The sequence below is a fragment of the Gadus chalcogrammus genome, chromosome 21 (assembly GCF_026213295.1).
Source record: "Gadus chalcogrammus isolate NIFS_2021 chromosome 21, NIFS_Gcha_1.0, whole genome shotgun sequence".
NCBI lineage: Eukaryota > Metazoa > Chordata > Actinopteri > Gadiformes > Gadidae > Gadus > Gadus chalcogrammus.
In genome coordinates this window covers 11,037,282-11,048,799 of record NC_079432.1, presented here as the reverse complement: position 1 = coordinate 11,048,799, position 11,518 = coordinate 11,037,282, and the positions used below count along the sequence as shown (strand labels likewise).

The 11,518-nt window shown below is 47.5% G+C and overlaps 1 protein-coding gene across 1 annotated transcript in view; it reads left to right on the top strand.

The window, feature by feature from the left end:
• The first annotated feature begins 2,281 nt into the window (after positions 1-2,281).
• Positions 2,282-11,518, top strand: part of slc24a4b (solute carrier family 24 member 4b) — a 28,013-nt gene continuing 18,776 nt past the window's right edge. The window contains exons 1-2 of the mRNA XM_056582026.1: positions 2,282-2,496; positions 7,515-7,625. Coding sequence (XP_056438001.1) covers positions 2,313-2,496; positions 7,515-7,625 — 295 coding nt within the window. The 5' untranslated portion in view covers positions 2,282-2,312. The remainder of the gene's footprint in view (positions 2,497-7,514; positions 7,626-11,518) is intronic.

Genomic DNA, 11,518 nt, shown 5'->3' with positions numbered 1-11,518 from the left:
TGAAGGTTGAGGTGAGCGTTCTGGTGGGGGGGGACCAACGTATCCCCTCAGTATTTAGTGTCCCTGTGCCGCTTTCAGAGCCTATAGCGTATAGGTCAAACACACAGGGCTGTTTGCCACACGGGTCAGCCCTCATTATGTTCCTGCGCCCTTTGTTTTTCATGCCATCAGCACATATCGCTAATGCTCATCCAATGTGTTCTGGCTAAATCGATGGAAATGAGATTTGCTCTTTTCATAACCAAGCGTGCAGTGTTGAGCATATACCGTCAAAAGGTTATTTTAAATGATATGTGGGCTAGAACACGTACAAAAATAAACAGTGCTAAAAATGTACTGCTTTGTGACATCATATGAAATACAAAGTTATGATACTTGCATGTTCTTCACCTAAATTTACTGTTTTAACATATTAATGACACAGGTAGAAAAGTATGTTTAAGTTATTAGTGTCAAATTATTTGGATACCTCAGTTGTCATCTTCAGATGTCAGTTATTCAGCAAAGTTCCCATCGGTTAGATGAAGAGCGTGGACAATTGGTTAGCATAAGAAAGTGACAAATGATATACATAATTTCAATTCACTGTGTCATTTGATCTTTCCCATCACCAAGCAAACAGAAGACTCACACATTTCACCTATAGGAGTTATTGACTTATTTTCATTTTGCCTCACCAGATATCCATGAAGTTTTGTCCACCTTAATTTGAACGCAATGTACAGCAATTTTGTTGGGGATCAAAAGTAATTTTCTCCAAAGGTGTTGGATCAAGGAGTGATGGCCTAGCCAATAATGGCTCAGAGAATTCATGGTCAGAAGATAGTGGTTTTGGTGCCTGAGAGCTGCCAGCTCTCGACGTTTGACCTAAATTATTCACAGTTATAAAGATTGAGGTTAACAGGTGAATGAAAGATCTGGAGAAATATTGTTATCTGCTTTCATAACATATGAGTGGTAGGCTATTGGGTGTTATTGTTGGTCTGGCTGAAGTGCATATAGGTGCAACACATGGCTTCTGTTCTTCTTTGCACAAACCAAGCCTATCGACTGTCATTTCAAGCCTTCGCAAGTCATGAGAACGATTGATTAAAGACGACAGCTTAGATTTAGATGGCAGCATTCGTTAGGTGTTATTATTAGTATCGCTCTGGCTGTGCCTGCTTACTTAAAAAAAAAAAAAAAAGGAATCATCCAGCGCGAAAATGCGACAATCTGGATTGACAAAAGGAAAAGTTGTAGCAGAAGGTAGTAGGTATGCCTACCCAGCGATGCGTTTAATCGTATGAAGTGCACGCTGCAGGACAGCAGCTGGACCGAGCGAGCGAGAGAGAAAGAGAGCAAGAGAGAGAGAGAGTGTGTGTGTGTGTGTGTGTGTGTGTGTGTGTGTGTGTGTGTGTGTGTGTGTGTGTGTGTGTGTGTGTGTGTGTGTGTGTGTGTGTGTGTGTGTGTGTGTGTGTGTGTGTGTGTGTGTGTGTGTGTGTGTGCGTACGTGCGTGCGTGCGTGTGTGTTGAGGGTCCTCTCGTGAGCACGCAGCATCTCCGCGAGGAATTCGGTTCAGGGGGGGAGGCGCCAACCACGGCGCGTGGCATGACTTTGTCTGAATTGAACAATTAACCTTGATGAGCAGCGAGCGTTCCGGCCCTAATAGGCTCCTGAGTGGTGGCGCAGGTGCTTGGCATGTGTGGCGACCGTGTCCCAATCCAACCCATTAGTGTTCAGTACTGAAGTCAACGCGTCGTAAGCCGTATCGAATTCAAGTCAAACCTAGGATAGGAGAAGACGCATTTTTTTCCCCTCGCTTCATGTGTTTGGAGCATTTATTTTATATTTCGTCCTCGCATAACGACACGAGTAGGCTACAGCAGTCCGTTCATGGGTAACGGACATATCGTGGGAATCAGAGCAAAGCTGCATTGATTGGAGACCATTTTTTTTGCCCGCCCTGTGAATTGCCAGTGGTGGCACGGAGTCGTCCACGCGCTCTGCTCCTCTGTCGGACCAGCAGCAGCTGAAGCAGCGGTGTAGTCAATCTGGGCGCCCGGTGAAGACCCTGCCGTCCGCTCCACGCCTCACCTCCTCCGGCAGCACCAACGATACCACCACCACAACACCACCAGCCAGCCCGGACACTTGAGATGAGGACCGCGTCCCGAGCCTGTTCCGCGTGAAGAGGCTGAACAAGGAGGAGGAGGGGGGTGGGGGCAGTTTTCTTCGGCGTCTTGCGGTCCCGCATTGAGGAGGCTAAGGACGAGGAGGGGTGGGGGGGACGGAGACGGAAAGTAGCCGCTGGTGCCGAGGAGCTGCGATCATGGAGCAGGAGCAGGACCAGGACCCGGGAGAGCGGGAGAACATGAACGCCTCGAAGAAGAAGACAGTGTTTGCCAAGATGTTCAAAGTTCGCAAGAGGAGGGAGATGCTTTTTGTGCAAGTGTCGTTCGTGTGCAGCATCCTGTTCGTGGCGTGGAGCATGTCCACTCTGCTGACAAAGACAGGTGAGTGGGCTGGCAGAGGAGGGAGAGACGCTGAGGTGCGCGGGGCATGAAGGACGGCAGAAGATTCTGCAGTGTAATAATCCTTCAGCCTCGCAATGAGGATGACAACTGCTCATTCAAATGTCGGACACAAAGTAGGCTCTCACACCGCTGTTGGGCATTCATTATGGGGGGTGGGGAGGAGGATGTTCGGCAGTGTCGTTTGCAGTGTGCAGACCATGTGTATTGGGCATTGGATGTGGGCCCGTTTGGACAGTGCGGGTCTGTTACTATCCAACATGCGTATGCCGGATGTCTTCAGGGTGCGAAGGGTCTGCAAGTGCATGGGTCTGCGGTGTTGTATACTGATCTCATGCAGGCATGCGTCCATCCCACTTTGACTTTCAAAAGTGAGATGTAGCGGTGATATTGCATGCCTGTATCGGCGATATAGGTCACAGGATGGTTTCTCTGTTTCCCCGCATGTCGGGGTCTGCGCCTGTTGGTCCGTCTGCCGCAGTGTGCGCGCTGCTGTCAGACGGCACGTTTTTAAACTGCAAAGCGAGACCGCGGTGTCCCGTTATCGCGGCTGTTATGCACCCCATCAGACCGCACAAACAGAACCGATGTCGGGATTTATTAAATGTTTTTACGGCGTGACGTGTCATTCTGTCAAACCTTCTTGTTCGTGCCAGACGCGGCAGAACGGGCAGGCGCGCGGCGCATAGTGCTCGTCGCTAACGTTGGCGTCGCCGCGTTTCGACCGCGGCGCCGCGTTACACACACACACACACACACACACACACACACACACACACACACACACACACACACACACACACACACACACACACACACACACACACACACACACACACACACACCGGCATCACACGCTCCGGCGCCACATGCGTTAAGGCGCCACATGCGGCTCGGGAGGGATGCGATTACGCAGAGGCCACGCATAAACATTTGAGGGGAAATAAGCATGGGGTGGGGGGCTCCAGCTGAACGTTGGCCCAATGCGTTATTCACCGAACCGAGCGATACACCGTGTAATAAACCTTCCGCGGTTCAGATGGCTGATAATCACGCATGATTGTGTGCAGCGTTTTGTGCATTAAGCGTTTCCCGCTATAAGCGCACCGCGATCGCGTTGGCAAGCGCGCGCACAACACTCGCCATCCGTGGTGGTGGTGGTGGAGGTGCGGTTGGATCCACTCGAACCGCATGCACGTGCTAAACGCTCTCTCGCCGTGGGGGGACGGCGTCCCGCGCATGTTGTTATGTAATCAACGGAGGCAATTAACCTTGACGTGTCGCCGCCTTGGGGAGAGCGATCTGACCGCTCATCGAGAGCCGACACCTCTCTCCAGCCTCGTCTCCCCGCCGAATAGTGTGGTGGTCCGGAACTTAAACATGTATGCGATATTACAGATGTTATGGCTTTAGTTTCAGTTCATTTGGCCAGGGGAGATGTTTAACCACCGCGTGACAAGTGCGCTGGTCGTGCAGGGATGCACGAGTGCTCCCTCACTCTATCCATTCCGCCCTCAAAGTGCTTTTTAACCCCTGACCCCACAACTCCCGGACCCCGATGGATGGACAGCCCGGTCCATCTGCGACCGCTGTTGCTGCTGCTGCTGCTCAGTCGAGGCTCGGACGCACGCGAAAACGATACGAAGCCCACAATGGCGGATTTGTGTAGGCCTGTATCAGACTTGGTTGTAACCGAGATGTTTCTATTAATTACATTAAGTCCAACAAGAGGCTTAACAGATTATTCCGTGATGATATCCTGAATAACAGGCCACACACTAACAAATCTCTCATCTCCTAACTGCTCACTATGGGAGCCAAAAAAAGCCAACACCCCCCCCCCCACACACACACACCCCTACCCTGGGACAGCCGATGGGGTGGAAACCTGCCTCTTCTGGACCCACACATGTCTGTGCCCTTCTACACAGTGACGGCACTCCCTTGGCTTTCTGACAAATTTTTTACATAAATGTTAGTGACATCTGAACTCATTGTATGTCCTGTCCTAACCCCCTTCCCCCAGCCTCCTCCTGATTGAGTGCTGTCATGGTCTGAGACATGGGTTGGGGTTAGGGTTTTGAGACATTAGAGCAGGACATCCAGCGTGTCTGTCGAGAGGCCGGCGTGCTGTCTGACACCTATCTGATGGTGGTGTGCGTGTGCGCAGCCAGCAGACTGGCCAGATGGATGGACTCTTGACGCGTGGCTCTCGCCCGACCACGGCCGTCGTAAAGGGGCCGGGCTGGGACACTTTGTGTCACACTGACTTCAGGGTGGTTAGAGATGTCTGCGCAACGGCCGGCCGGAAACGGCGGTACTTGGAGCAGGCAAGGGCAATATATATCTCTGCAGTGGCATGCACTGCACTTGGAAGTGACAGGAAGTGATTGTCGCCCTTGCTTCCTTCGCCGCCTGACCCGGTCGGAGGGTGACATTACCGAAGCCTTCTTCCTGTCTCCCGCCGTAGATCCCGCTCCAATCTCTCACCTCCCTGCGGTTGATTTGTTTTCCCATTTTTTTTTTTTTTTGTCAGTCTTCTTCCGTCTCCGAAGCGGTCAAATCGCTTTTTAGTCTTCCTCTGGTCGATGCTCAGTCACCCGCCGAAGCATTGTGGTTGTAATGAGTTCCCCCCCCCCCCTGCAGATCTCTTCTGCTCCCAACCGCATCTGTATGCAGCCGCAGAGCGGTCTGACTCCAATGTGTTGACCATGAACACTCTGTCACTATGGCCGCGCTGTGGACAACAGTTCACAATTACTGCTCAATTGCACCATTTATTCTCTGATTAATGTTGATGTTTCTTGAGAAGGGTTGATTTGCTTTACACTGATTAACCGTGGAGATGTATAGCATATTTTCTTTGTTTTAGTTGGATCATTGGTTTCTTTATAACGGCCTCCATGCCACTTCACTCTCAGATTGTATCTCGTTTCTGATGGGCTGCTGAGATCTGCCCACTACTGCAGCCCGGAAGAGGGCAAACGCATTCAAAATAAAAAGTGAGATGGACCAAGTGTTACTTCAGTGCTGGGACATTAATGGCCAGTTTTAACTGCTTTTTATTCGGGCGATCATTTCCCCAACACTAAACATGATGGGAATACCCAAAGCTTGGGCCCCAACACCCGCGTTTAGAATGCTGGCCAACACCGATTCAGCATGTTGGCCAAAAAGAAACCTGATCCCACAACAGCCAACAACCACCACTGGGTATGGGTCACTGGCCCCATGTTGGTGTTTTGTTGGCACCTTATTTTGATACGCATTTTGTATTACTAAGCTATCAAAATGTAGATTCTTTTTTTGGTAGATGCGTATTTATTTGGTGTGCGCTACATTGGACAGTGCATGGCTGCATTGAGGTAAATTTCTAAACTGTTGTTTGAAATGAAAACTACAACTTTTAACATTACTATGAACTTAAACTGCAACATTAAAGACTACTGTTGCAGTGCAGGCCAGCTGATTACTAGCAGAGAGGCAGAGGAACTACAAATGGTAGTGGATCCCCAGAGGGAGTCCTTCTCTGAATCATTGCGTCTTGAAGTAGGCCCAAGTCCAAATGGTAATGTTGGCCCCATGGACGTTGTGCTAGGAGAATAGAAGCTCCCCTTGGAGTCATGATTGAAGTGTGAGTGAGGGCCACATACAGTATATATCAACATGATTGGGCTTTAGAAGTTGTAGTCTTGCTATTCCAGAGCCTAGAATGGTCAAGTTGCATGGTGTAACATGTCATTTGATTTCATTCATGCGCCATCATGCAGAGGAAAACTCATTGACATTGTGGATGTTCTTTGGACACAAGTGGTGTAACATGAAACTTTACCTAACTTTACAGAAACCACAAGAACCAACTTGATCATTAATACCACTGGATTCACACAAGCTTTTCTCTTTTCCATTATTTTTCTCAAAAGGGATGAACAATGATGGATTGGTCAGTGCGACCGCTGGCAGATATGAGTGATGGTGCATTTCTGTAAGGTTTGTGTGAGGTGAACTCCTCTGTGTAGTGTAACGTGACTCTCGTAGGCCTGCTTCTGTTTTTTAACTGAATTTGGCAGTTGGAGCGGTTTGTTTGAGGGCAGTAGTGAGTGAGTGAATGAAGCAAGCGCCGTGTTCTCAAAATCAGTCATCAGAGAATGGATCGTTCAAGTTTGGACAGTGCTTGAATATGGGGGAACGGTGTCTTTTTTATTTTACTTTTTTAGTTTAAGTTTCAGTGTAGAAGGTGCCGTGCGCAGAATTAAGCAGTGGAACGGACTTGGCAGAATTGGAATGTAATATTCATGAATTTTTTAATTGGTGTATAATCCCATGAAGTATGAATCATTGTGTTTTCTTTGTTACCTTTTTGAATAAGCCTTTTATATCTACATAGCGAGCTGTTCCTCTACCCCGGAGCCCACCATGTTTCAGCGTAGCACAGTCTCCCAGAACGGAGAGAGGCCACGCTTTTAATTAACAGACGTCGCTATCTTACTTCTAGTTGTACAGACTAAATAACGAGCATACAATTTACATACATGCATACATATCCATCAAGGAATTTCATCACTTTACGCTTTGACTTTGCTGCTCGATGTGGTCGTAGACGAGTCATTTTGGAAGTGCCTACTGGGCTTTTACAGGACGGTAGAGCCCGCAGCATGTTCTCCTACATTGTGAGCAAGGGAGGGCTCCACATTTGGTTAAAATCTACAACCTCGCCACTAGAGGCCGCTAAATCCTACACGATTCACCTTTAACTTTTGCCAGATACCCCCAAAAAGGCAAAATTATAAAGAAGCAATATAAGCTTCTCTTTCAATCTAACATTCTGTTCTAGATGTAGTTGAAAAATCATGTATCTTTTATTTTTTGGGATGGGATGGAAACACTCGCTCACAAATGACAAAACAACTTGTATATATTCATGATGAAGGCTTGCAGATGTTGACTCATGGACTCTCTCCCTCTCTCTCTCTCCCTCACACCCCCTCCTTCCCCTACAGGTCATGGCATGCAGGTGCATGGCCACGCGGACCACGAGCACTGGGGCCGGCGCCTCATGTCCTCGCCTACCGACGGCAACCAGACTGAGTCCAAGAACTGCACGGAACCCTGTAAGCATATCGCCAGAGACCACTCCCCCCTCTTCCTCCTCCTCTTGCACGCCTTCTCAGGCATCTGAGCCAACCAAGGAAACATTGTTTCATCAAAGTGTGATCCCGACGGTAACCAGGAGCGTTTCCATGATTGCACACTACAACTTCAGATCTGTACGTAGTAACGAGGTACTTCAAGGGGAAAACGCAGCCCGCGCGCCATGTCGAGACACGACAACAAAGGGAATTAAACATTCCTTAAAATGAGCTGAGGAGGAGTGGGAAGCGGCGTGTTGCAGAGCTACGTTTAGCGTGGGAGAGCTAATGTAGACCTGGAGCGAGGCTGTTAAAGTTTAGAGTAGTTTTTATTTATATATATTTATATATTTTTACTTTTTGTTTGCAATATCGGATTAGTTTTTTCTTGTTTTGAAAAGGAGATTGCTATTTTCGTTAATGTAGTGTTTTCTGAAAAAGCTTGGGTTTAGTTTCAATGTAGTTTGATCCTTGGTGCTAACATGGGAAATTTCACAGGGCGCGATTCAAAAATGCATTTATTATGCTTGGATCAAACCTGCCACAGCTAAAAAATGCAAGATGGATGGGGAAAACGTGATTTGATTTAAGAGAAAATGGAGCGAATAAGTATTTACAAATTATTCTCCACAGCCAGTTTTCGATCACGATTTTAACCGTGAACTTTTAAGTCTTTAAATCATGTGAATGATGATAAGCACTGGCAGGTCATACAATGGCATTGATTATTTCACTGCATTCTGGCTGCACTTAAAGGAGGCAAAGAGGCAAAATCAAGGATGTTGTCTCTGTCCCTGGCTACAATAATGAGTATTAGTTTGTCGCCTTTTTACTTACAGGCATGTGATTTAATTTGTTAGTGTGGACTCTGTTGGTCATCGTCTTGTTCTCTCCAGTCTTGTCCTTCGTGTCATGCTAACAGCAGTCGGCACCGTGCACATAGACGCCACCTGCAGTTCTAAGATCGTTACGGAGAAAGCCTCCATCCCCTATGTTATTCTTGCACCGATTATAATTATCCAATGTTTGTATCCCCTAATGGGATCTTCTCCTTCTGTGCTTGCAGAAATGAAGATGGCGAGACTGCTGGAGCTGCAAAGATTGATAATTTGTGTCTTGTATTTATTCAAATATTTCTCACTTATTTTATTCATTCATTTCCTCAGTAGTCTCGTTGCAAATTTTCCTCCCAATACAAGAGGCATCAATCAGCACACACAGCAGCCGTATCTGGCAGTGATCTGATTTGAATACGCACACTGCGTGAGCCCGACTCAAAGGAACGCTGCTCAGCCACCCGCTGGCCTCTGTAGTGGAGATAAGCCCCGCTGTAGGCTTTCTAAGAATTGATTATGCTTATTTCTATGGCATTGTGGGGTTTGCATGTGGTTGGAGAGCCTCGTATGATGCAAATCCCCTTCGATGAGGCTAGAATGCACTTCATGCGATGGAAATACATGAGACGGCAAGATGCCATGCAGGCCCTAGCCCTGTGCTCTTAGTACACATACAAACACGCAAATTCAGTCTGCACACACACACACAAACACGCACAACTGAAGTCTGCACTTCGACTTATAAATGCTGGTCAAGATGTTTGGGCTGTATCATTATATCACTATAGTTCATGCTCAGAGATGGTTTCGTCTTGGAGTGCTGGCGGTGTGTTCAGCACTCATCCAAAGGTTTCGATTAAGGCCAACGTGCTGATCGATCAGCCCCCCTGCCGGCACTGTCATTAGTCAGTTTCTAATGGATGGAAACGTGCAAATGAATGGTTTCACCAAGCAATCCCTTCAACGCGCGTGGTTTTCAATTTTAACATTGAAGTTCAGCGTGAAGGAGCAAATGGGTCGTCTTTTTTTCTCTTTAAAACGAGATGAGTTTGCTGCATCAAGATTCGATGTTCCGTTTTATTTTCCTTTTCAGCGTCGGCGGGGCTTTCCGTAGATTTCACTTTTAGCTCCGGAAGGAGCCTGGAAAATAACAACCCTGCATAATAACAAATCTTTTGATCACATGAAAGTCCTCCGGCCCAGGCTATGACAAATGACGACGCATTTAGATTTCTGCTGTCGTGACGCTAGCGGTCACCCTGTGAACTATGGCTCTGAAATTCCTTAATCGTGTGAGAAAGGGATTAGGGCCTATTGCCCTTTTTTTTTTTTTTTTTTTCAATTTTAATGGGTCGGCCAGATTATGTTGTTGCAAAAACCGCAAGTGCTTGTAATTTATTTTGCCTTTAATCTACATTAAAGTCATACAGACTGAGAAAGTGCACAGTGAGCCGGACCGAACACGCACTCTGACTCTACCACGTAACAGGGGGGGATGCAAGGTGTTGTTGCTCTGCATTAGGAAGGTTGCACTGAAATACAACATAGTCAGCGCATTCGCGCGCGCCGGGGAACCCACTGGGTGACGACGAGGGGAACAAATTGTTTGGAAGGCAATCTCATGTGCTATATTTAGGTGTTTTTTTGTGGCCAAGCGGGGAAGAGCTAGCCTTCTTTCATTACTGCTCACAGCAGGGCGAGATCCCCTCGTGTTAATATATATTTTTCTTTTATACGCCCAGTTGAAAGAGATGCCATGGTCTGAACAATCAAACGCAGATGGACTATTATTATTATTTTTCCGTGTTAACTTAATGAGCAGGATTCAAGTTTATTTCGCCCCCCCTTTGCCAGCACCATCATTAGTTTAATGTCTTGCTGTGATCCGGTCATGTGATCGCCCCGCTATTGGACTGTTCTTCTGAACGTCTTGCAAAGTACGGACATGCATGTGCTTCCTCCACCTCCCCAGTGTTTTGCTTGCTGGAGATGGTGATTTATGTGATCTACTACTGTCATCTAAAAAGTGTAGATGAGTCGTAGGAATGTATGAATCTGCAAAAATGTTGACTGCTAATCCCCACCGAGTTTTACTTGGGTAAAAAATGTATTTTAGATGGCTTTTCCCTCAGCGGTGCAGCGTCACCTTCTTTAACCTCTATCCAGTTCCCAGCCACATTAGTTTTCCCATTCAGTTTTATAGTCTGCTTCTAACCTAGCTTTGGCACTGGGGACATGTTTGACTGGAGGTCTATGTATATTTGGACTGCAGTGGTTTCTTTGAACTGTGGCGAAGCCCAAAGAACATCAAAAAGGTTTTAAAATATACAGAAAATGGGTCATGTGTAGGTGGTGTACATGCATGTATTTGCATTTGCCTGGAATTGTAAAAGGTAGACCAAACGTGACGACGGATGACGAGAACCATGTAACGACTCTCGCTTTCAACACAGACGCCCTCAATCATGTCATAATATTGCAAGTATATCGCATGTGTGCAACCCCATTGTTGCATCGGTGAGTTGCCCATGCAAGGTTGAAAACAACCTGCAGTGGAGTTCACCACTCTCCCCGTAAATGAACTGCAGTGCTCAGACATCTGGAGCTGCAGGGACCCTGAAGAGCTCGAGGACTTGTGTTTATTGCGTATTTGGTCATTCTGACATTTTGTTTCTTAAAAAGGGGACAAGAAGAAACATGAGCGAGGACTCGGCCGTGGCGTCCTTATTAGTATTTTCAAAGCTATGATTCACACTTTCCATGCCTTCAGGTGCCAGCCCCCCCCCCCCCCCCCCCCCCCCCCCCACTCCCTAAAGATTGAGGAAGCAAGGGCCGAGCGGAACTGCTGTAGTACCACTAATGGAATGTCGCCTCTTGCCTTCTGTGCGGTCAAAGCATGGACTTGTGAGGCTTCTGGAGGTGGCAACTGGGAGTGGAGCTTCAGAAATGAACTCTTTCTGACCCTGCACTTTTCTTCCTTCTGAGGAATTGAGTTGGGAGTGCAGCTTTCCCTCTCCATCTCCCCCTCAGCACTGCCTC